This window comes from Podarcis filfolensis (genome assembly GCF_964270895.1).
Source record: "Podarcis filfolensis genome assembly, chromosome: 4".
NCBI classification, from domain to species: Eukaryota; Metazoa; Chordata; class Lepidosauria; order Squamata; family Lacertidae; genus Podarcis; species Podarcis filfolensis.
Window position 1 is genome coordinate 90,037,806 of NC_139607.1, and position 22,223 is coordinate 90,060,028.

General features: G+C 46.5%; 2 protein-coding genes across 5 annotated transcripts in view; one reads left to right on the forward strand and one right to left on the reverse strand.

The window, feature by feature from the left end:
• Positions 1 to 704, forward strand: part of NOX4 (NADPH oxidase 4) — a 95,721-nt gene extending 95,017 nt beyond the window's left edge. For all 4 annotated transcript variants that reach the window (XM_083609926.1, XM_083609927.1, XM_083609924.1 and 1 more), the window contains exon 18: positions 123 to 704. In XM_083609926.1, coding sequence (XP_083466052.1) covers positions 123 to 243 — 121 coding nt within the window. In that variant the 3' untranslated portion in view covers positions 244 to 704. The remainder of the gene's footprint in view (positions 1 to 122) is intronic.
• A 10,767-nt stretch (positions 705 to 11,471) lies between these two features.
• Positions 11,472 to 22,223, reverse strand: part of TYR (tyrosinase) — a 61,781-nt gene continuing 51,029 nt past the window's right edge. The window contains exon 5 of the mRNA XM_083609944.1: positions 11,472 to 12,147. Within this exon, the coding sequence (XP_083466070.1) occupies positions 11,927 to 12,147 (221 nt within the window). The 3' untranslated portion in view covers positions 11,472 to 11,926. The remainder of the gene's footprint in view (positions 12,148 to 22,223) is intronic.

Sequence of the window (22,223 nt, forward strand, 5' to 3'; positions counted from 1 at the left end):
CTCTGGGCCGAAATGGTTCCTGATCTCTGTTTTAAGCTGGGGGAGGAGAGGGAATCTGGGCTCTGCTTCAGGCATACAAATGTATTGAGTTATCATGGTGACCCTGTTTTCGATCTTCACAGGAAGACGGTTGGCGTTTTCTGTTGCGGACCCAATGGAATCTCGAAAGCCCTCCACAAACTGAGCAACAGCAGCAACCCCTATGGGACGAGGTTTGAATACAACAAAGAGTCCTTCAGCTGAACGCCCCCGGGGCCTAATAGGGACTGTTTGGAAGGCCTGAGTGCAAATGAAAAGACTTCGAAAACGAGCGGCGGCGTTAGCCTGACGTCGCATACCAAAGAGTAGCCAAAGTCTTTCGTCTGTGCATTTGTGTGTGTGTGTAATTTATAACTATTTAAAACTCTAGAAAGGCAAAGAAACAAAATGAAATACGCTCTAGCACGAAAGCCAAAATACCTTAGGAGTTGGCCGTTCATCTTTACAGAGGGCCTGAATTAGCTGAAGGCGATTAGAGACGCATAGGGTGGCTTATATGGCTGGCTTTAAGATCAACCTGTGCATTATTTGAAGTTTCTCCACCTCAGGGCAGCAGGGCCTAGAAAGGGGCACTAGATTGGTCAGGCTGAGGGGGGCGGGAAATGTATTGGAAGCAAAATGCTGCTCTGCGCTGGCAAATAAATAAAGCGATTTTGAAACGGAAAGGCTTTGAGCAAAGTTGTTACAGGATTAATAGCAGAGGGGAAAGGTTCTGCAAGGTCCATGGGAGATCCCCCTCCTGCATATAGTTTGTAGGGAACAGATCACACCTGCTATATATGCAGACACTCGCTCCAATACTCTGTTTATTCTGCGCTCCACAAGACTGAATACCTCTGTACACAGTATGCTTTTCCATGTCTCCTGCGGTTTGAATGTTCACCTGTATCACAACAGATCCACTGATAAGGATCAATATCAATGGCTGAAACTGCCAGGGTGGGCACCTCGAGGGGAAGGAAGACCCTAGCAACGGGATTTCCAGTGGGTCCCTATGCGAGGGTTTTCATACATAATGCAAATTAAATCGCAGTCGCAAAAATTGCAACCTAACAGTTAACACAGGAGCACGGTCCCCTCACCCAAGTTCTGTCTCTTAAACTGGCCCTGGCAGGGTCTTCCCCAAGACCTTGTTTCCATTGTGCTGTTCCAGGAAAAGTAATTGCAAGCCCTTATAAAACACAGAAACACCATAAAGAGACAGAAACTTAATGGTTTTGAGGAATGACACACATCATTTCAAATGCACAAAATAGTGTCACCCCCATCCTGTTTCAAAGTGTTCAGGGCCTGCAGAAAGGAGAAAACAAATTGTGATGAGGTCATGGTAAAGGTAAAAAAGGTAAAGGACCCCGGACGGTTAAGTCCAGTCAACGGCGACTATGGGGTTGCGGCGTTCATCTTGCTTTCAGGCCAAGGGAGCTAGCGTTTGTCCACAGACAGCTTTCTGGGTCATGTGGCCAGCATGACTAAACCATTTCTGGTGCAACGGGACACGATGATGGAAACCAGAGTGCACGGAAACACTGTTTACCTTCCTGCCACAGTGGTACCTATTTATCTACTTGCACTGGCGTGCTTTTGAGCTGCTAGGTTGGCAGGAGCTGGGACAGAGCAACGGGAGCTCACTCCTTTGTGCGGATCTGAACTGCCAACCTTCTGATCGGCAAGCACAAGAGGCTCAGTGGTTTAGACCACAGTGCCACCTGCATCCCCTTGATGAGGTCATATAAGCTGTTTGCCCATAAGGGTCGCTTTCCTACTGAACATGTACAGCATTATTAAAGTTAGCCAGTTGGGTGCAGTGGTTTGAATATCAGAGAAGGACCTGGGAGACCAGGGCGCAAATCCCTACTTGGCCATGAAGCTCCCTGGGTGACCCTTGGCCTGTTGATGATTCTCAAGCTAACTTGCCTCACAGTGTTGTTGTGGGGATTCAATGAGGGAGAGGGGAGCTATGTACCCCACTTTGAGCTCCTTGCAGATAAAAGTGGGATTTAAGTTCAATAAGTGAATGAATATACCACATGGGGCACGTGGGAAGGCTGAAGTGATGAGATGATATATAGGAGAGAATAAAGAATGCTGACAAACACCCCTTGGCCATTTCAAAAGTAAGGTTAGCAAATGATGATGATGATGATGATGATGATGATGATGATGATGTGTTCACACCTTATGAGAATTTGGGGAGGGGGGATCTCTTTCATAAATGCAAGCGTCGTTGCACAGAACTGCTTGTTCTGTGCACACAATGACATTTAAAGCTTTGTAGATTCCACCAATATTGGGGGAAATGTAATTACATTCCAGTGTTCCTGTTGCAAAAAACAACTTCCCACCTCTAGTTCTTAAATCTACAGCTTTTGCCTGGTGATTTGTATTATTCCTGCTGGGCGGAGAAGCCCTGGAGCTGCAGGTAAATTGTGTCATAACACATTTATCAAATGACAGAAGAAGCCACAGAAGAATTCAGGAAGTCGGAAAAGTATGGGAGGATGTTAATATTGATCAATATACTGCTGAACGGGAAGAGAGGCCTCCTGATTTATCATCTGTGCTTGTGTAAGAAACGCAAGAGGGGGAGGATGTGATTTTTAACAGAGCAACCAGTGCTTTGAGCAGATACCTACCACGAGTTGTCTGACCTCACTTCGGTTCTTCAAAGAGTCCTGCATCCCTGACTTTCCAGGAGAGGTACTTCGTCACACTGTACGCTGTTAAACTCTGGCATCCGCAGCCACAATATATACTGATGCAAATCAATGTGGATGGCTAAAACCTAGCTCAATTGGTTAAAGCGTGGTGTTGATAACTCCAAGGTTGCAGGTTCGATCACCATATTAGACAGCTTCATATTCCTGCATTGCAGGGGTTTGCACTAGAATGATCAGTCTTCTCCGATAAAGAAAACAATGCCCGACCTGAAGAATTTGGAGCAAATGATTCAGCAGAGGAAACACAGCCCAGAATAACTAAGGAGATAGTACAAGAATACTTGGCTAGTCTAGATGTATTCAAGTCTCCAGGGCCAGATGAACTGCATCCAAGAGTATTAAAAGAACTGGCAGGTGTGATTTCAGAACCACTGGCAGTCATCTTTGAGAATTCCTGGAGAACAGGCGAAGTCCCGGCAGACTGGAGGAGGGCAAATGTTGTCCCTATTTTCAAAAAGGGGAAAAGAGAGGACCCAAATAATTACCGCCCAGTCAGTCTGACATCAATACCAGGGAAGATTCTGGAGCAGATCATTAAGCAAACAGTCTGTGAGCACCTAGAAAGGAATGCTGTGATCACCAATAGTCAGCATGGATTTCTGAAAAATAAGTCATGTCAGACTAACCTGATCTCGTTTTTTGACAGAATTACAAGCCTGGTAGATGAAGGGAACGCAGTGGATGTAGCCTACCTTGATTTCAGCAAGGCATTTGACAAGGTGCCCCATGATATTCTTGTAAAGAAGCTGGTAAAATGCGGTCTTGACTATGCTACCACTCAGTGGATTTGTAACTGGCTGACTGACCGAACCCAAAGGGTGCTCATCAATGGTTCCTCTTCATCCTGGAGAAGAGTGACTAGTGGGGTGCCACAGGGTTCTGTCTTGGGCCCGGTCTTATTCAACATCTTTATCAACGACTTGGATGATGGACTCAAGGGCATCCTGATCAAATTTGCAGATGACACCAAACTGGGAGGGGTGGCTAACACCCCAGAGGACAGGATCACACTTCAAAAGGACCTTGACAGATTAGAGAACTGGGCCAAAACAAACAAGATGAATTTTAACAGGGAGAAATGTAAAGTATTGCACTTGGGCAAAAAAAATGAGAGGCACAAATACAAGATGGGTGACACCTGGCTTGAGAGCAGTACATGTGAAAAGGATCTAGGAGTCTTGGTTGACCACAAACTTGACATGAGCCAACAGTGTGACGCGGCAGCTAAAAAAGCCAATGCAATTCTGGGCTGCATCAATAGGAGTATAGCATCTAGATCAAGGGAAGTAATAGTGCCACTGTATTCTGCTCTGGTCAGACCTCACCTGGAGTACTGTGTCCAGTTCTGGGCACCACAGTTCAAGAAGGACGCTGACAAACTGGAACGTGTCCAGAGGAGGGCAACCAAAATGGTCAAAGGCCTGGAAACGATGCCTTATGAGGAACGGCTAAGGGAGCTGGGCATGTTTAGCCTGGAGAAGAGGAGGTTAAGGGGTGATATGATAGCCATGTTCAAATATATAAAAGGATGTCACATAGAGGAGGGAGAAAGGTTGTTTTCTGCTGCTCCAGAGAAGCGGACACGGAGCAATGGATCCAAACTACAAGAAAGAAGATTCCACCTAAACATTAGGAAGAACTTCCTGACAGTAAGAGCTGTTCAACAGTGGAATTTGCTGCCAAGGAGTGTGGTGGAGTCTCCTTCTTTGGAGGTCTTTAAGCAGAGGCTTGACAACCATATGTCAGGAGTGCTCTGATGGTGTTTCCTGCTTGGCAGGGGGTTGGACTCGATGGCCCTTGTGGTCTCTTCCAACTCTAGGATTCTATGATTCTATGATTCTATGATTCTATGATCCCCAGGGTCCTTTCCAACTCTATAATTCTATAAATGGAGGTTGGAGGATAAGGTTCTCAGTTGCTGCTCACCAAGATGGCTATGTAGTACCTCCACTGTCAGAGACAGTATACCTTACTATATCAGTTGCTGGAAATTATGGGAAGAGGACTGTTGCATCTGGTTGGGCACTGTGAGAATCAGTGAATTCCCTTCTTCTCTTTCTGTGGTTCATTTTGCATAAAATAAACCCCTGCTTATTTTATATAAACTAAACCCATTCAGTAATTCCATTGTTACTTCCATCAAACTTATTTACACTGTTGAATTTATCTTAATGCTGCCAGCGTTTCCAAGTGTACACAGTTATCCCCCCCCATATATTCAATAAACATTTTCCAATCTTCTTTAAACAAATGTTCTTCTTGTTCTCTTATTCTATAAGTTAGATCCGCAAGCTGTGCATATTCCAATAGTTTAAGTTGCCATTCTTCTTTGGTTGGGACCTCGCTTGTTTTCCACTTTGGGGGCTAACTAAACATGGCCCTAAGGGACGCGGGTGGCGCTGTGGGTTAAACCACTGAGCCTAGGACTTGCTGATCAGAAGGTCGGCGGTTCAAATCCCCACGACAGGGTGAGCTCCCGTTGCTCGGTCCCTGCTCCTGCCAACCTAGCAGTTTGAAAGCACAAACTGTCAAAGTGCAAGTAGATAAATAGGTACCGCTCCGGCAGGAAGGTAAACGGCATTTCTGTGTGCTGCTCTGGTTCTCCAGAAGCGGCTTAGTCATGCTGGCCACATGACCCAGAAACAGTACGCTGGCTCCCTTGGCCAATAAAGCGAGATGAGCGCCGCAATTCCAGAGTCAGCCACGACTGGACCTAATGGTCAGGGGTCCCTTTTACCCTTTACCTTAAACATGGCCCTGATTCAGCAGACTCATCTGATGAACTTATGTTCATTGATCCCATCTCCTGGACCAACCTTACCTGTAGTAGGTCCCAGACCAAGGACTGGACCAATACTGAGGACAGAAGAACTCCATTCTGGAGAGCCAGTGAAAAGCCCATAAGCAGCGCCTGAGCACAACAGAACTTTGCCCTCCTGTCGTTCCCCAAAAATGGCATTCAGAAGCACACTGCCTCTGACAGAGGAGGTATAACACAACCACCAGGGTTAGCAGCTACTGATAAGTCTTTGCATGCACATCTCGTCACGTTTAACAGGGACTGAATGAGCATCATGATGTGCCTCTGTGTTGCATCGACTGGTGCACACTTTGCTGGGCTGGGTGTGAGGTGAATATCTATCTGGGAAAGAACATAACTGATGCCAACGCACTGTGCCTGCCTGCATTAAGCATCTGCATTTGGCTTTTGAATGTCACTGCCTTCTTAACTCCTTTGTCGCCAGTTATGTAAAGCAGTTCTCTGAGTGTAAACAGACCTGACGGTTTGATAAATAAATATTGGGCTATTTGTTTGCTGACCCCAGGTAAGGACAAGTTGGAAGGCGAGAAGTGGAGTTACATAAATGTCTGGTGTACGTTGGAGCACAAGGAGGAGAATGAGAGGCAGAGAGAGAGAGAGAGAGAGAGGAGCAGGCTGGCAGGCTGCTGCTGCATTGCTTCAGTCGCACGGGCCACGCATTAAAATTCTGTCATTGCAAGGTCATTGCGCCAGTCTTCTGATCCTCGTCTGCCCTCCTCCCTTTGGGCACAGAACTTGGGCATGAAAATGAGAAGGCAAGCCTGCCTCTGCCGACAAATGGAGCGATGCATCTTCAATCTGTCGCAGGGCATCGCTGGCCCTAGATGTCCCTTTGGGGAAGATTGCAACATGATAATTCGGTTGTCCAATTCGTCATTCTCACCCACCCACCCCGTTGCAAGGAAGAGGGTTGTTTGAACTCTGAGCGATGCAGCCTTGATCTGGAGAGGGTAAATACCCCAGTCCTGGCATTAATAATCCTAGTGATATGTTGCCTCTCGGCAGCCTCTTCCGGTGAGAATGTCCTGGTGTGCACTCACAATGAACACTGTGTGTGTGTGATTAGGGATGCTGTGCGGTGCTCTCCCAAAACTCCTGGGAAGAAGCCACTAGAGACAGAAGAAAATAGATGCAATGGGGAGAAGCACAGAAGCCCTGGGATGATCTTAGGGGATTATTGCTGTGGGTTAAACCACAGAGCCTAGGATTTGCCGATCAGAAGGTCGGCGGTTCGAATCCCCACAATGGGGTCAGCTCCCGTTGCTCGATCCCTACTCCTGCCTACCTAGCAGTTCGGAAGCACATCAAAGTGCAAGTAGGTAAATAGGTACCGCTCCGGTGGGAAGGTAAACGGCATTTCCGTGCGCTGCTCTGGTTCGCCAGAAGCGGCTTAGTCATGCTGGCCACTTGACCCGGAAGCTGTACGCTGGCTCCCTTGGCCAGTAAAGCGAGATGAGCGCTGCAACCCCAGAGTTGGCCACGACTGGTCCTAACAGTCAGGGGTCCCTTTACCTTTACCTTTATAATGATCAGTTAGCCTATGTTGTGCATATGTCTATATGTGTATACGCCAGCTGTGCAGAGATTGGTTGCCCATGGGCTAGTTACATTTGCAAGCAATTGGTTCCAATAACACGGCACCTCTGGGTGAATTTCACATAGCCAATGTGAGCATGACCCTCATGTCATCCGCGTATCCCATTTCTTTATGACCATGTTTAAAAAACAAACAAACAGGAGTTTGTGCAACTGTTCGCTTTGCAGTGAAAAACTGCATGCCCTGATACCTCTCTATGCCTGCAGAAGCCACTGTTTCGGGAGGTTAAATGAGAACGTACTGGCTTACCACGTCACCCAGTTTTTAAAGTTGGAGGTGCTGCTTCTTGAAAGGTGACTGCCATTGCAGGTGTAGCAGCTGCCGAATGTTGTTTTGCTTGCACTGGGGTTTTGCAAGCAGGGGTGGTGGTGGTGGAGGGGAGGATTGTTAGAGGCAACAATTTGGAGGGAAGTAATTGTGGGCAGAGAAGAGGGCACAATATCGCAAGCGGTTTAAAACCACTCATGATCGCAATCCTGTTGTCCTCGTGAAATTGTCAGTAGCCATCCAAAATTGTAACTGAACACCAGGATTTGTTTCCTGCGATATTACAGAATCCACCCTGCTGTTGTTTTCCTGTCATCACTCGCCAAAGCGTCGTTTTTCCATAGAAAGTACTACAGCATTGTAATTTGGTCGAAGGACATGACTTCTTTAAACACACACACACACGGCAGTTTAGAAGTGAAGTCACATTCTCCAGGAAAATTTACAGTACCATTGATTGCCTGAGAGTCTCTGCCTCACTGTTTTCTTGTAAATTTACCACCAGGCAATTAGAATGAGCAGGTCAATTTCTCCTGCACCCTCAAGAGAGAATATTTCTTACACATGCTTTAAAGGCTTCTGAAACAAGGCTGATTTGAGGGCCATGTTTTCAGGAGGTAAAATGGTGGGGTGGATAAATTCTTTACCAGTTCAGAATTTGTAGCAAGTGGATGTTGTTGTTGTTGCTGCTGCTGCTATTTTGCAAATCTGTGATGTGTAGAGCACACACCCCCAAATACCAAAGGTCCCAAATACCTAAAAAGCAGCTGCCCTTAATAACAATTTCTCTGGGATGTTCTGATCAGCAGAAGGTTTGTCCTGGTAGTTTTGCCACCCTCAGAAGTGGCCGAGGAGATGTCTTTCTCTGTCGCAGATCGTAAAAATGGAACCCCCTCCTCAGAGAGGTGCGTCCAACATCTTCCTTGTATAGTTTTCCCAGTATGTTGAAGATGCTTTTCTTTACCTTGGCATTTCACAGTTTAGGTGTTTTGTTTTGTGGGACTTGCTCTGTGTAAGACTTGGGTGTTTAATAATAATAATAATAATAATAATAATAATAATAATAATAATAATAAATTTATTGTTCATACCTCACCCATCCGGATGGGTTTCCCCAGCCACTCTTGGTGGCTCCCAACAGGATATTAAAAACACGATAAAAGATCAAACATTTAAAACTCGCCTAAACAGGGCTGCCTTCAGATGTCTTCCTAAAGTCAGATAGTTGTTTATTTCCTTGACATCTGGTGAGAGGCTGTTCCACTACTGAGAAGGCCCTCTGCCTGGTTCCCTATAACCTCACTTCTTGCAGTGAGGGAATCACCAGAAGCCCCTTGGAGCTGGACCTCTGTGTCCAGGCTGAACGATGAGGGTGGTATACTGGGCCGAAGCCATTTAGGGCTTTAAAGGTCAACACAACACTTTTTAATAATTGCAACTGTTTTGTCTGTTCTTATCACTGTCTGTCTTGTTTTTGTAGCCTACCCTGGCTCCTTACAGTGAAGGGAGAGAAAGAAATCTCATTGGTAAAATAAATACAAATAAACGATATACCTGTGAAGACTTGGAAAATGTCGGGAACAAGTTAAACATACCAGTCGTGGCTGGTAGGGCAGAAAGGAGGGAGGCCAACAGTAGGTGGCGCAAGAGCAGAGCCAACTCATTCCTGTTTTCTCCCCATCCTCCTCTCTGTTGAGACTAAAGGGGAAGAACCTCACAGTTGGCCAATGTGGCTATAAGTACGAAGGGAAGGTTGGCTGAGGGAAGGCCGAGGTTGATGGGGAAGAGCCGTGTTTTCCCTTATGGACCAGCCGTCACTGCAACAAGGTCTAAGACCACACTGTGCGATGCATTGCATCTTCCCATCCAAGTCTGCCTGAGCATTAGCTCATTCATCTGAGGTTTTTATCAAGCTACCCTTACTTACGAGGTAAGCTGAGTGGCTGCAAGGGACAGGGGCATTTACATGGTTGTCCTTCTGTTAGCAGAACTCCCTATCTGGCAGGGTTTGAGAGGGGAGTGCTGGCAAAGTGCCCTCCATGAAGCCCCTCTCCTATATCACTGGACTTTCCTGGTGGGGGCAGCAGCAGCAGTAAAAACACCAGCCATCATTGGGCAGCTGGCTTTGGGAGCCACCAATTTCCCACAATGCCTCAGAGTGATACAACATTGGGGGCATTGTGCGGCATTGATATGGGAGGTGCCAAACCACCAACTGACCTTCGCAGATCAGAAAGCTGCAAGAAACTGGCCAAAAAGAAGATATGAGCATATATGTAGACCTGCCAGGTACTGGGACCCCAGCAGAAGTACTAGGAAGTCCCATTCCTAGAGACATACTCTGGTGGTCTTCTCGATGCTTAATAAAAACCGGCGTGTCCGCTCAGACATTTGATGGCATTTAATTCTTCCAACTCCATCCTCCTTTTGTGGGATTTTATCTGCTCTGCTGTGTTTTGCAATTTTATGCAATTGGTTTTAATTACAGCCATTGTAAAAACCGTAAGTTGTTTTGATATTGGGAGCTGCCTAGCAAGGTCAAATGCTTTCCCCTTCTTTTCTTTTAAGAATCTGAAAATGTTTTATCAGAAGCACCCTAGGACTTTATCCAGAAAACGCCAGTATTTCTCGAAGTCTCTTTTGCTCTGCTCCAAGTTACACACTGCAGTCATTTATTTTCTTCCCTGCTCGTATCTCTTGGTTCAGAGATGCCTTTGGCACATTGATTTACACACACACACCAGCTCAGCCCATTGCCACTTCCCACTGAATGACTGGTTTAGCCTGCCAATACAATGGGTTCAGGTGCGGATTTCACTGCGCCTACCTATTAACAGTCTGTGAAGTCAAGGAAAACTTTCTGTGCGGCTCGGCCGCTGAGATTAAAAGGTTCTGCAGCCACCTGCTTTTATTCATATTGATTGCGGCAGTTGCCGGGAGTGGGCTTGGCAGAGAGCTCCAGCATTATGAAAATGGATCACCATAAAGAGAAGCTTTTGACAAAGTGCTCATGAAGCAATGAATATTCTCCCCCCCCCACCCTCCCCGTCTGTTAACAGTCAGGAAACTGTTTGTGGCTTTGCAGCAAACCTCGTCAAACTGGCAATGCCACTGGAATGTTTAAATAAGAAAAGAATTTCAGAACTCTTGCAGACCCATTTGTTTGAGCTTCACTGTGATTTTGTCCGGGAGGCTAAGCTAGGGTTGCCAAATGTCTAGATTTTCCTGGACGTGTCCGGGATCTCAAGGACGGAATTAGTGTCTGGTGGGGGGTAGGGATTTCAGGAAATCAACAAAAAGTCTGGATTTTTGAAATTTCCCCCAAAATTTCTTTGGGTGAAATATGGCAACTAAGAGAACTCAGAGACAGTTCTGTATTTCATGGCTGAACTGAAGTACATTTGTAGCCGTGATATGGCAGCCATGTGATAGTAACACCTGATCTCTTTCCTAAGCTTAAAATTAATCATGGGGCAGGGATGCTCAAGGAACGCGGGTGGCGCTGTGGGTTAAACCACAGAGCCTAGAACTTGCCGATCAGAAGGTCGGAGGTTCAAATCCCTGCAACGGGGTGAGCTCCCATTGCTTGGTCCCTTCTCCTGCCCACCTAGCAGTTTGAAAGCACGTCAAAAGTGCAAGTAGATAAATAGGTACCGCTCCGGCAGGAAGGTAAACGGCATTTCTGTGCACTGCTCTGGTTCACCAGAAATGGCTCAGTCATGCTGGCCACATGACCCGGAAGCTGTACGCCAGCTCCCTCGGCCAATAAAGCGAGATGAGCGCCGCAACCCCAGAGTCACCCATGACTGGACCTAATGGTCAGGGGTCCCTTTACCTTTACCTCTTAGGGATGCTCAACGATTTCCTTTGGTCTGGATTTGTAAAGAAACCATCCTTATTGGTACTTCCTGGACCTTTGTATCTCTCTGAATATTGTAAAAACTTTTCTCTCACACACAAAAGGAACGTAAACGTACATGCTATTGGTTGAAATGCATTTCTTGTTGTTTTTTAAAGATAAAAAATAAAGTGAATTTGTGTGCATTTATTTTGATTTATTTTTTAAAAAAAACCCACACACTTATGGGAAAATGGCATCGAGCAGACTTATCAATGGACACACAGAAAATGGATATAGAGCACAAAGATACCATTCTTGTCATGTGTGGGCTTGGATCAGGAGGGCATGAGGAGGTAACTCATTTTCTTGACCAAATTTTCCCCTGAGTTGCTAATAGCTATCTTGCTGAAGTAAAGGCAGCTAGTGACATTGGCTATTAGCTGCTTGGAGTGGAAGGCATTTTGACTGGGAAAATGTTGGTGGGAAATGGGGTTCAATACCCTATACACTCCATGGCTCCCCCAAGCTGAGGTCCAATATTGTGTTGGCCACCATCAAACTTTGGAAAATGCATTGTGGGCATTTGATAGTGGACCACCCATATCATGATGGCTTTGACTTTAGCCACTGGGGCTTGGCAGCTATTATAAGTGTGACTGATACGTTACATGCTGATAATCTTCGCTCTCCATGAGCAGAGGTTGTGTCTCCTCCGAGATTCTTTGCTTCCTTCGACAACCGAGAGAGATGACTCCAGCGACCAGCATGGCTATAATGGCTCCCACAACAGCCGCTCCCAACAGCCAAGGCCAGATCTGGCGGGCTTGCTCCAAATAAGGCACCAAAAAATTCTGGAAGGGGTTGGCTGCACAGGAAGACAAAGGGAGAAAATGCTCTTGGTTACACATGAAGAAATGGAAATACAGTGGTACCTCGGGTTACATACACTTCAGGTTACAGGTGCTTCAGGTTACAGACTACGCTAACCCAGAAATATTACCTCGGATTAAGAACTTTGCTTCAGGATGAGAACAGAAATCGTGCTCTGGCGGCACGCCAGCAGGGAGAGGCCCCATTAGCTAAAGCTGTACCTCAGGTTAAGAACAGTTTCAGGTTAAGAACAGACCTCTGGAACGAATTAAGTTCTTCACCCGAGGTACCACTGTAACTGGGCAATCTGAAGCTCTAAAAGGGGCGAAATTCTCACAGTGAAGTAGTTCCTACAGCTGTGTTGCTTCCACCTTACAGGAAACTGGACTTGAGTTCAGGGCTTGTAGGAGCGCCAATCGGCGAATACCCTTTTTACAATAGGGTGTGTTGCATTTTTCAGCTTTCAATGTCCAAAAAATGAGGGGTGCTAAAAACACACACACCATGATTTAGGAATTCAAAAGACGCTTTGGTTAAATTAATATAATTTAGTTTCGCTCTGCAAGTGAAATGTGTGTAAAAGCATAGAAGTCGCTAAAAACTGATCGCCAAGTATTTGCAGCGATATTATTTATTTATTTGGCGCGACATTTTCAGAAGGGAAAATTAAAATCTTTGGCTTTCAGAAAGCAGTTTATGTGCTCCTTCGTCAAATGTAGGCTTACCAAGCTAAATGTTGCCCGATCACAAAAAAATAATGGCAGATTTGAATTCCTCTCACCCCAAAACACATATTTTTAAGACCCCTCACTGAATAAATGTGCACAAATTAAATTTCACCCCTAAAATGACATACCCTAGTATTACAACTTGTGCTCTTAAGTGCACTGGGGAGTCTTGAGGGTCAGAAAAATGACAAGAAGGGGTGTTAAAGAGAGTGATGAGGGTGTGTCAGAAAGAGAGAGAAATGAGATGGCCCCACCAGCTTTTGGCTCCACTGCCATCTTCAGCCCTGTTTAGTGATGAAGAAGAAATTCAGTTATGTTTGTGTTGTAATGAGGAACTTCCTAATCCACACTTCTCAAAGCAACACACAAAACCGAAACACCTTTGCAATTCACATGCCCAAACATGGCAATGGAATTCTCCAACCAAGCAATACATTAAGAAACACATACAGCCATACCTTGGTTTTTGAACAGAATGCGTTCTGGAAGTCCGTTCGACTTCCAGAACGTTTGGAAACTGAGGCGCGGCTTCCAATTGGCTTCAGGAGCATTCTGCAGCCAATCGGAAGCCGCAGAAGCCACGCCGGATGTTTGGCTCCCAAGGCAAAGTTCGCAAACTGGAACACCTACTTCCGGGTTTGCGACGTTCGAGTTCTGAGTTGTTTGTGAACTAAGCTGTTTGAAAACCAAGGTACCATTGTATACAGTGGAACCTCTGTTTTTTAACGTAATCCACCGTTCGACTTCCAAAATGTTTGAAAACTGAGGAGCAATGTGCAATTGGCAAAATCCACTGAGATAAAAGAAAAACATGCAGCGGAAACTGTTTGACTTCTGAGGCGCGTTCGGAAATGGAAGCAATTACTGTCTCGCCAGAGTGGTGCATGTCTAGTTATCTCCTGCTTGGACTACTGCAATGTGCTCTACGTGGGGCTACCTTTGAAGGTGGCCCGGAAACTACAACTAGTCCAGAATGCAGCAGCTAGACTGGTGACTGGGGGCGGCCGCCGAGACCACATAACATGGTCTTGAAAGACCTACATTGGCTCCCAGTACATTTCCGAGCACAATTCAAAGTGTTGACCTTTAAAGCCCTAAATGGCCTTGGCCCAGTATACCTGAAGGAGCATCTCCACCCCCATCATTCTGCCTGGATGTTGAGCTCCAGCGCTGAGGGCCTTCTGCCAGTTCCCTCATTGCGAGAAGCACAGTTACAGGGAACCAGGCAGAGGGTCTTCTCGGTAGTGGCGCCCGCCCTGTGGAGTGCCCTCCCATCAGATGTCAAAGAGATAAACAACTACCTGACATTTAGAAGACATCTGAAGTCAGCCTTGTTCAGGGAAGCTTTGAATGTTTGACGGACTATTGTATTTTAATATTTTGTTGGAAGCCGCCCAGAGTGGCTGGGGAAGCCCAGCCAGATGGGCGGGCTATAAATAATAAATTATTATTGTTTATATTATTATTATTGGAGCAGAGAGGTGAAGAAGGCAGTGACAGGCGAGAGATTCTTTTGAGTTTGAATTGGACACTCCCACTAACCTCATGGGAGGGGTATTTCCAGGGAGGGGTATTTCCAGGACTAAGGTGAAACTGTGTGACATTTTGATGTATTTTTAATGCTTGTTGGAAGCCACCCAGAGTGGCTGGGGAAACCCGAAATGTTCAGCTTCCGAGACACTCGAAAACTGAGGTTCCACTCTATTGGGAAGAAATGTGCTTAATAAGCATGCATATGTCAGCAATAAATGCTTGCCAAAAGTGCCAAGTTAAAACTGCATAGAGAACCATGTTGCTTGGGAGAATTTCACACTAGAACAATGACAATTTTCATGGCGGGGGGGGGGGGACATTCCACAGATTGCTGCTGAAAAGAACTGAAGTGGAGATTGGAACAATGAGAAACTTGGAGAACTGAAACGGACTGGTGTGCCCGTTCCTAGCCGTGCCTACTGCTGGCACAGAACCCCCAACAGATGGTCCTCAAGGGGGTGAAGCCCTTGGCAGAATCATAGAATCATGGAATGGCAGAGCTGGAAGGGACGACAAGGCTCATCTCATCCAACCCCCTGCAATGCAGGAATCTCAGCAAAATCTCAGGAAAACAACTGCCCATTTATGCCATAAAGAAACGAGGCTGCTAGTCTAAGGGTTAAAGGTTCCATTAGTGCATAAGCTCAGGGGAGTTGATTTCATAATCGGTTCCTGGCTTCCCCTCCTTTGCTCCCAATTTCCATCTTCCATGAAATATTTGCATCTGTAATCATATTCACAACAGGCCCACTTCTGAGCTCTCCAGCTGATAGTTACCTGCTCTAAAAGGCGTGAAAGGAAATCATAATTACTTTCCAAAAACTGACTGTTTATGCCCGTTAATGTTAATTAAATCAATGCAGATAACACTTGCAATAAGCCGCACCATTTTGAATGTGCGTTCCCCCCCCATAAGGGGGATTCCCCCCTCCCCCTCTCCTACACTTCTCTTCTCAATTACCTTTATTTTCCTCTCCCGCCACAGCCAGAAGAAATCCCAGTGGCTAAAGTCCTCTTCCTAATCTTTTATTTTAGCTTGACATTTTAATTCCTATTCTTTCCTGTCACACCTTACTGCGAGTTAAACACACAGACACCTCTCTCCGGGGAAATGTTTCTGATGCACTGTCAATTCTAATTAATTGACATTTTATTTAATCCCCGTGGTACTACTTCACAGTCAGGACCACAAAAGCAGGTTTTTTTTTCTGGAATGAGATTGTGCAAAATAGTTCATGCCGTTGTGGTTTGTCCCAGTTCTACCTTCAAAGGGCAAAACCCCACGGCGCTTTGGGATAAATCAGAAACAACAGCATTCTATAAAATGACCATGCAATCACACCAGGAAAATCTAAACCTAAAATCTAAATCTAAAATAATGGTTTGTACAGTATTTGCATTTGACTTGAGCCTTTGTTTTGATGAGGAATAGCCAATATGGTTGCTTCCAGATGCTACTGAACTACAAGGCCCATCATCCTTGACCATTGGCCATTCCAGTGGATGACCTATGGGAGCTGTAGTCCTACAACCTCTGGAAGCAACCATATTGGCTATTCCTTTTCAACAAAGGCTCAATTCAGATGCAAACACCAAACCATTATTTTGTCATAAATAAATGCGTCTCTTACTTCCCCCTGCAACTTCCTTGTTCCCAGCAAAGCATCTCATTCCTCTGAGCCCAACAAACCATGGCTTGTATAAACCGTGAAGGTAAAGGTAAAGGGACCCCTGACCATTAGGTCCAGTCACGGACGACTCTGGGGTTGCGGCACTCATCTCGCTTTATTGGCTGAGGGAGCCGGCGTACAGCTTCCGGGTCATGTGGCCAGTATGACTAAGCCACTTCTGGTGAACCAGAGCAGCGCACGGAAACACCGTTTACCTTCCCACCGGAGTGGTACCTATTTATCTACTTGCACTTTGACGTGCATTCGAACTGCTAGGTGGGCAGTAGCAGGGACCGAGCAACGGGAGCTCACCCCGTCACAGGGATTCGAACCGCCGACCTTCTGATCGGCAAGTCCTAGGCTCTGTGGTTTAACCCACAGCGCCACCCACATCCCATAAACTATAAACCATAGTTTGCATGAAAACCAGAAAAGGAAACCATGGTTGAGTTGTGGTTTCCACTTCTCATCCAACTGAAAAGTAAACTCTAGTCAAGCATCATCTCCTCACTCAATTAACCACATATTAATTAACCACGAGAGGGAGGAATTGTCCCCACAGACTGCAGCCGCACTGCTGTGTCCCAGTCAGCACCCACCTCCACTGCTCCCCATGCGCTGAAGTAGAAAATCAACAGAGGCAGCCTGTTTTATGTGGATAGGCTCTTCCAGGGATTGAGAACCTCCCTCTTCAGACCATCTTCCAACAAGGGAGGTGGGTGGGGAATGCGGTACAGTCCCACTCTCTTCCTCGCACAACACTAAACAATGCCCCAAACAGAGCTTCTGTCTTATGCCCGTTCAAATGCAATGGCTTGTACAGTTGTAATAATCTCTGTGTATACTTTGTTTCTTCACAAGCCTTGACAGCTGGTGGCTACTGTTAGAATTCCTGCTCCATGATTGCAGTCATGGGATTGTTGTCTTTCACATGATGGTGTATGTTTTGACTCCACAAAGTGGAAAGTGACGAAGACAGGATGTTTGTGTTACTGTGTTCCGTGAAGTGGGATTATTGTCCTTTGTTTGTCTTCTCTTTGCTGTCTGATGCTAGAGAGAGAGGGAGCCATGTTGCAGTACTCCGTGTGTGTTTATATGGAAATAAAGTAGATTAGCCAAAATGCTGAGTTGCTGAGGTCTGTTACGCAAGCTGCGAAGACTCTGCGGATCCCTAAGTGTGCCGATGTCTGTTGGCATTGGTCGCTGTGATGTTCGGGCAGAAGAAAGCTAATGAAGCTCCTGAACGATTGACCAGGAGGGAGAGAACATGCCAGTCGGGCATGTGTCTCTGCCAGGGTCCTACTCGAGTGTAGGATGAGCTCCTGACAGCTACTCTCTATGCATCTCAGGTGCTCGGATGAAGGCTGGAAACCTGCATTTCACATGAGCGTGAACAGTGACGGACTCTGGGCTCTCAATTTCCAGTGGCACCCTGTGTGGCACTAAAATCCAGGACCCCCGCCTCTCATGCTCCATTCTACAGCATTGTGGTGGTGCCCCGTGCAGCGTGACATGCAATATGGCCACACTTGTTATGCTACCCTAAAACTGCCTCTGAGCATGAAGGGCAAAAAATGCAGAGAAGGAGAGCTGATAAAATAGGCAGACTTAGAATCATAGAATCATAGAGTTGGAAGAGACCACAAGGGCCATCGAGTCCAACCCCCTGCCAAGCAGGAAACACCATCAGAGCACTCCTGACATATGGTTGTCAAGCCTCTGCTTAAAGACCTCCAAAGAAGGAGACTCCACCACACTCCTTGGCAGCAAATTCCACTGTCGAACAGCTCTTACTGTCAGGAAGTTCTTCCTAATGTTTAGGTGGAATCTTCTTTCTTGTAGTTTGGATCCATTGCTCCGTGTCCGCTTCTCTGGAGCAGCAGAAAACAACCTTTCTCCCTCCTCTATGTGACATCCTTTTATATATTTGAACATGGCTATCATATCACCCCTTAACCTCCTCTTCTCCAGGCTAAACATGCCCAGCTCCCTTAGCCGTTCCTCATAAGGCATCGTTTCCAGGCCTTTGACCATTTTGGTTGCCCTCCTCTAGACACGTTCCAGTTTGTCAGTGTCCTTCTTGAACTGTGGTGCCCAGAACTGGACACAGTACTCCAGGTGAGGTCTGACCAGAGCAGAATACAGTGGCACTATTACTTCCCTTGATCTAGAAGCTATACTCCTATTGATGCAGCCCAGAATTGCATTGGCTTTTTTAGCTGCCGTGTCACACTGTTGGCTCATGTCAAGTTTGTGGTCAACCAAGACTCCTAGATCCTTTTCACATGTACTGCTCTCAAGCCAGGTGTCACCCAATTGCTTGTTTTAAGCAATTCCAGCAAGACACACAGTTCTGCATTTTGCATCTGGCTGGCAGTAAGTATCCATGAATGCTCCAAGGTTATGCTGTTTGCTTCCGCTTTGCAAACTAGAACCAGTGTTTCTTTTCCTAAAAAAATTGTTTAGGGGTATTCTCATTTTGACTCAAGAAAATCACCATTTTATAGTTCAAATCGGGGGAAATAAATACAGTAAATGGACAAAAATACCAAGAACATTATCTCATATTACACAGCTGACAGCTCACAGTTTACTTCCACATTGGCCAAACTTTCATCAGTAAAACACCACACATCCACATTCCACACTGCTTCACACATTAAACGCCTGCTTCCATCTGAGACTCAGGAAACACCAGTAAAGGAAATGAAGCTGCCATCAGGGATAGCAGTAGAACTGACGATTCACCGTGCTAGAGAAGAAACTAAATTTTATTTTGTTTTTAGTTTCTTCTCCCGTTAGAGTCACAGAATGTTTGGGGGTACGCATACCCCTGCATCCCCCCAGAAAGAAAGCACTGAGTAGCATTTTCAACTTGGACGCTCACCTGTTCTTGATTCTGCCTCCAGCCAGCCCTCACCTGCCTGCCTTCTTACTTACAACCAACCCAGGGGGTTTATCTGGATGCCAGCTTCCTTCTCCCTAAGTCTCAAGTTTTGCCCTTGTACAACTCAGCAGGACACAGGAAGGGGATAAAATCTAAGTCAGCTGGCTCCGCCTGTCAATGGCTTCCCTGCCAGTCCCAATGGGTGCCCGCTTTCACTGCCCCCACTCTCCCAACATGCATGCTTGTAAGTAAAACAGATCTTTCAAGAAGTCTCCAGTGCTTCCAAGGAAACCGAGCCCGCAAAGGACCGCCTCATTTCAAAGCTAGTTAGCAGGAGGGAAACAATGAAAAAATTCCTCACAAGCTGATCAAAAGAGAATATCAAAGGGCAAAATTCCCTATTTGAACTAGATGCCAAGTCAACGTGTCAGACCCCTCCTTTGAATATGGTATTGAGTGATCAAGACCTACTCTGGGCTGCCCAAGTGAAACTTCATGTGAAATCTTTGGAGCAATGCAGGCTGATATATGAGCAGTGGTGCCCTCTGATTCCACACCAGACCTCCCCAACCTGGTGCCCTCCATATGTTTTGAACCCACACTGACTGGGGCTGATGGGAATAGGAGTCCAAAACATCTGACGGGCAGATTTTTTCACATGTAATAATCGGATAGTGGCCACAGCTTGTGTAGATCATACGCTCTGTGCGCAGAGAAGTCCAGGATCAATTCTTGCCGTCCCCAGTTAAAGTATCTCAGGTAGCATGACAGTTAGAGACCTCTCTCTGCCTAAGACCCTGTAGAGCTGCTTTGAGTCAGAGTAGACAACAGTAGGCTGGACTCATCGCTGGCCTGGCTCAATATAACACAGCTTCATTTGCCTTATGGAAGGAACTAGCTATAGCTCCGTGGTAGGACATCCTTTTTGGTATGCAGATGGTTCAATCCTCAGCATCTTCCACTAGGGATGGGAAGGCCCTCTACCTGAAACTTTGCAGAGTTGCCACCAGTCTGTATCTTCTTTGGTGATCACTCGTAGCCAAGTAGGATTGTCTTCCATGAACACAGTCTTAACAGGGAGTCCATAAGTGACTGTGGAGGCCAATTCTGGATCCATATGTCCTTCCACAGTGGGTACATAGATTTCCAGGCGGGAGTTGATCATGGTGAGGGTTTGCCAAATGTTCTCGTTTCTAGTTTTTGCCCTGAGTTCATGCTTCTTCAAAATTCACGACACCTTTGGTAAAGGCTGTTCTCCAAATGGAGTGCTTGCAGGCCAGTGTTTCCAGTTATCAATGCTTATAACACTTTTTTTATAAAAGATTTGCCTTGAAGAGTTTTAAACCTCTTTTGTTGTCCATCACAACAGCATGAAGCAGGAACTAGGGACACGTTGCGCTGCCGCTTTTATACTTCCCCCCACAATCCCCCTTCAAAATGATTGGGCAATAGCTCTGGGTGATTGTGGTGCCACCCTGGAGTAAGGGTGATAGCTCCACCCATGCCAGGGTGGGGGGGAACCAGTTTGAGGGTCTGCCTGCAAACAGGACCATCTATTAAGATGATCCCATTTCTTGCCTAATGAAATGGGCTGACATTTTCCAGAGTGATAAGTGATCTTTCTGACAGCTTGTCTGTGTGGTGGCAGTGAGGGAGGGAGTCGTGTGTGTGTGTGTGTGTGTGTGTGTGTGTGTGTGTGTGTGTGTGTAGGGAGGGGGCACGATTTAAACATTAGCGCCGCTAAAATGCTTCTGCTGCCTTTGGCCTGTGATTAGTGCTCTCTTGGCTCCCAGCTGAATTTCCAACCAAACATCAAACAAATTGCACACAGTTTTTGGAAACGGCGGGGGGGGGGCGCGATGGGTAGCGCTCTCCCCTCTTATCGGTTTGCTTTGAGAAAAATAAACCAAACAAGCAAACAACCCAAATACAAAACACCCCTAAAGGGGGCCAGTGCTGAGACAACGGAGAGACGCCTTTTCAGACAGAGTCATTTGATCCGGAACAGGGCTGTCGATTCATGCTCTCCCCTCCTAGCGATTTCTGGGGAGCCAATTCTCCGCTCCAATGTGACATGATAGTATTGTGCATTCATGTGTGTGTGTTCTTCATAATTATTATGTTAATTATAGAAGTGGGTCCCCCCAATTCAGAGTGGGACTGCAGGATTGTGGAGCCTGGGTTTAACAAGCCTTTCCCCTGCTCCCTGGTCCCGAATTTCTGTTCTTCCCCCTCCCCCTGAAGCTATTTGCTGCAGCTTCCCTCCTGGTATCCCAGAGTAAGTGAAATCTGCTCTACTGTGTGTTTTATGGCGCACTAAAAAGACAGGGCAGCAGGCACTATGGGAAGGAGTGCTAGAGAGCAGTGTGGCTGGATTTATTTACTTTGCTTCAAAGATTTGGAAGCCTCGCTGACTAATCCAGGCTTAAACACCAGCCCACAAAATCGCTTGCAGGCCAGTCACTTTTACCAATTTGGTAGGGGCTGGCAGAAGTAGGATGGAGAGCTCCATGCCCCTTGCAGAAGCCTAGTGCATTTCTATGCTTGGTGTGGACGAAGAGGCCTCACTTCCTCCCTTTATGGTGGTTGCAGAGGAAGGACAGGACGTTTCATCTCTCCTCCACCTGTCTGGTCACTTTGACAGTTGTGTCCAGTCAAAGGCGACTATGGGGTTGTGACGCTCATCTCGCTTCAGGCTGAGGGAGCCATTGTTGTCCACAGACAGCTTTCCGAGTCATGTGGCCAGCATGATTAAAACTGCTACTGGTGCACAGAGGGCCGTGACGAGCGCCAGAGCGCACAGAAACGCCGTTTACCTTCCCACCGCAGCGGTACCTATTTATCTACTTGCGCTGGTGTGCTTTTGAAGTGCTGGGTTGGCAGGAGCTGAGAAAGAGCAACGGGAGCTCACTCCGTTGCGGGGATTCAAACCGCCCACCTTCTGATCGGCAAGCCCAAGAGGCTCAGTGGTTTAGACCACAGCGCCACTTGCATCCCATGTTTATGGTATGATGCTGGAGAAGGTTCTTCCTTCTGTATTTTGATGGGGTAGCCAATGGGATGTTCTCCTGATGTTGCTGGACTATTACTGCCTTCATCACGGACCATTGACCATGCTAGCTAGGGTTGATGGGAGTTGGGAGTTCAGTGTAAGAGCATAAGAAGAGCCTGCTGGATCAAGCCAATCCCTCATCTGATCCAGTATCCTGTTCTCACAGTGGCCAACCAGATGCCTGTAGGAAAACAACAAGCA